Genomic DNA, 3321 nt, shown 5'->3' on the forward strand with positions numbered 1-3321 from the left:
TGCTGAGGACGTCCTGAGTGACGTGCTGACGTCAGCCGCTGCGTCAGAAATGGCGACGTCCTCTGGATGTTCGACGTGTGACGCGTCACGCCCGCCGCCGTGATGGGTTGGGAGTGGGTATGGGAAGTGGATGACGAAGACGGCGCTGGCGTTTGAAATACAGACTTGCGGTGTGGCGAGCGAGTTGAGGTCTTGCGAAGTTTAGGGAGCGTTTACAAATGGAGAGGTCCGGGTCCGTCCGCCTTCTTACCTGTGACTCGCCCCTTCCGAGCTCATGATCAGTTTCCCAGCCGTGGATACCGGGGTAATACAAATCTGAGCGGTACAGTGGAAGCAAACGGGAAGTGCTGGTGGAGATATACCTCGTTTGGTATGCAAATGACAAGAGCAGCCAACGGGAAAATGGTATATCATGATACACTTGGTAGATTAGCAACGAGTTGATATGGTTTAAGTCCACCTCAAAATTGCGAGTTATATTTAGTGATGATCACTTCTAATTTTCACTTGTCCAATTCTGCTGAAGGCGTGCCAAAAGCCAGGATTATGTAACGTGATTTTGGTTTTCACTGATGGGAATATTGTTTGTGCCACAAATGACGCCGTTCTTTCATCGATTCAGCGGTTCACAGTCCCCACGACCTCTGTTCAAAAATCAAGCTAAGCTGGCTTGCCGCCTTCAGCATTATATAAGGCTTCCACGGCCTAGAAAGTCAGAACTGGATGTAATCTAGAAATGTCTGGCGTATTCGTCTTCTCCAGGTTGTCATTTAGTAGAACGATCACGCATAAGAAACCAGCCCCTAAAAAACAACACCGTGTAAACGGCGCCATATGCAGTGCTGTTATCCCAGAAGAACGCCACGCTGCCCACTTTGCAGTGCAGGGAATACGGGACATGCACATATATTTACCGGCTGCGGTCTCGGTGCCGGGCACAACAGAGCACAATAGGGCTCAACTTTGCAACAAGACGAAACTTTGCTGTGCTGGTAATGACCAGTTAAGCCTGAGGGAAGGTCGAAGTCAGCCCCGTCAAATCTGTCCATTAGTCCTTAATAGAATAGTCCAGTAGCCCCGTCAAAAAAGTCCTTTCACCATGGAGGTCACCGCTCTCACGGTAGGGACCACGCGCGGCGCGCGCGGGGGCGTGTGTCCCGGCGTCATCGCCGGCAGCAGCTGTTCGTCGCCTGCAGCGCCGGCGTGTCTTGGCACAGGAAATTGATCACGTGGTTGGAGTAGTACGCCAGCAGCGTTTTTCCGACGTGCGTCTCGTCGTAACACTCTCCCCGGACCGGTATGAAGGTTTTATGACGAACCTTGCGCAGCTGCAGGCACACGTTCTGCTGGAAGTTGACTGTTTCCGGAAGCATTGACGACCATATCACGAGACTGGGCACCTGTGTGGAGAGTGGAGCAAAGAAACAATAAGCTAAAAAATATGTATCTTTGGGCGAGGAAATGTCGCAACTGGCGCGAGCCCTTGTTAACCAGTGTTATTTGGGTCTAGTCACAAACAATTTTAGTTAAAAGATGTCCAGGAATGTAAGTTCCGTTCCTTGGTTTATTCACTAACAATAGCAAAGAACTCAGGCCGTTACCTGCACAATCGATAAAACACAACGCTTCAAGAAAGCCACCGTGGTTCTGCTTGTGTTCAGATACCTGTTGCACAACCACTTACTACAGTCAGCAAACATCGACTCATTTACATTATCTTGCGCTTTAAACGGTATGACGAAATCAATTATCGGCATGTTTGAGCGTGCGTGCAGGTGAGTGCGTGCGATTGTGTGCGTGTACGTTGGCCTGTCATTATGTGTGCAAGAGTAGGACTGTGTGTTTGTGCCTAGGAGTGCATGAATACACGGCCACACACCCATAAGCACACGCGCATGCCCACGCATAGGCGCACACGCATGCACACGCGCACACGCACACGCACACGCACACGCACACGCACACGCACACACACACACACACACACACAACACACACACACAACCACACACACACACACACACACACACACACACCACACACACACACACACACCACACACACACACCACACACACACACACACACACACACACACACACACACACACACACACACACACACACACACACATGCTCATTACATATAGTTGCGCATCACGTCATCAAGAAAATGTTCCACGCGTGCCGGCGAACGTAAACAAATCAGATTGGAATGACTTTGTTCAACGAAAAAGGTCAGTTGGAGGAAAATGGTGCAAAAATTGATTGCCAAACAGCGGGTAGTCGTGTGACAAATCCATTTTAAACAGTGTTGACCCTTGCGAATGGTTGGTGGAAAAGACCGATATGCCGAGAACGTCGGACGTGTGTAGCCAGACCGATCAGTCAAGCCTGTGATGAAATGCGTTTTATAGAAATAAGATGTCAGACTGACTGAAACCTGCCTTGATAGATGGTGTTTTGAAGAAAGCGAAAAGATACTCATAATGCAGTGGAGGACACCAAAACTGGCTACTCGAACCCAAGCATATGAGGAAACGGTGCTGTAGTCTTTCGAACCGGGCGGGATGGGAAATGGCAGCACCGCTCCAAATAACGCTACCGTACTCTATCAATGGTCTAACATGAGCGTTGAAGGTACAACGCAAAACCTTGATTGAACCGGTTGAACCGCGGCTGACGAGGGCGCGACGGCATTTGTACGCTTCGCATGAGAAAACCCAGCATCCTATTTGCTTTTGAGACAGCTCAATCTATGTGATCGGCAAATGTGGGTTTGGTGTCCAGCAAGACGCCAAGATCGCGAATCTGCTGGCAGCTATACAAGCTACACATGAATTATTGTCGCCGATTCCACACACGCGAGGAGGCGAAACAAAACCGGATCTCGTAAGCAAACTTGGCGTTGTTCGGCAACATAGTTGATATCTCCGACTTCATTGTAAGAGCCCACGACCATTATATGCAGGGCCCCGAAGCGATCAGGGGAGCCGCGGCCGATTAACACTTCGGTCCCCGCCAACAGCGTAAGCACTCCGATAACTTGGGAAAGGCACTAGCCCTGGACAATCGGGAGCACCTCATCAGGTCAAGATATAGGGCCCCGGCCAAAGTGCAGGCCCCTCCGGGAAAACGAGGAGAACTCGGAGCCAATGTACATCATTAATGCCTTTAAGCGATCGAGAGTGCCTTAGAAGATGAACGTCTTGGGCCCTCCACAGCGACGTAGGGTGCTCCTAGCAAGTGGAAATAATTCAAGACCAATGTGAAGGGTCCCCGAGCAACCGAGAGCACCCCGGCAGGCTAGCACGCGCTGTAGT

General features: G+C 50.4%; 1 protein-coding gene across 1 annotated transcript in view; it reads right to left on the bottom strand.

Annotated features, from left to right (window-relative positions):
* Window positions 1–840: 840 nt before the first annotated feature.
* Window positions 841–3321, bottom strand: part of LOC119114154 (uncharacterized) — a 20777-nt gene continuing 18296 nt past the window's right edge. The window contains exon 4 of the mRNA XM_037238364.1: window positions 841–1343. Coding sequence (XP_037094259.1) covers window positions 1164–1343 — 180 coding nt within the window. The 3' untranslated portion in view covers window positions 841–1163. The remainder of the gene's footprint in view (window positions 1344–3321) is intronic.

The sequence above is a fragment of the Pollicipes pollicipes genome, unplaced genomic scaffold, assembly GCF_011947565.3.
Source record: "Pollicipes pollicipes isolate AB1234 unplaced genomic scaffold, Ppol_2.1 Scaffold_7262;HRSCAF=8765_pilon_pilon_pilon, whole genome shotgun sequence".
Lineage (NCBI taxonomy): Eukaryota > Metazoa > Arthropoda > Thecostraca > Pollicipedomorpha > Pollicipedidae > Pollicipes > Pollicipes pollicipes.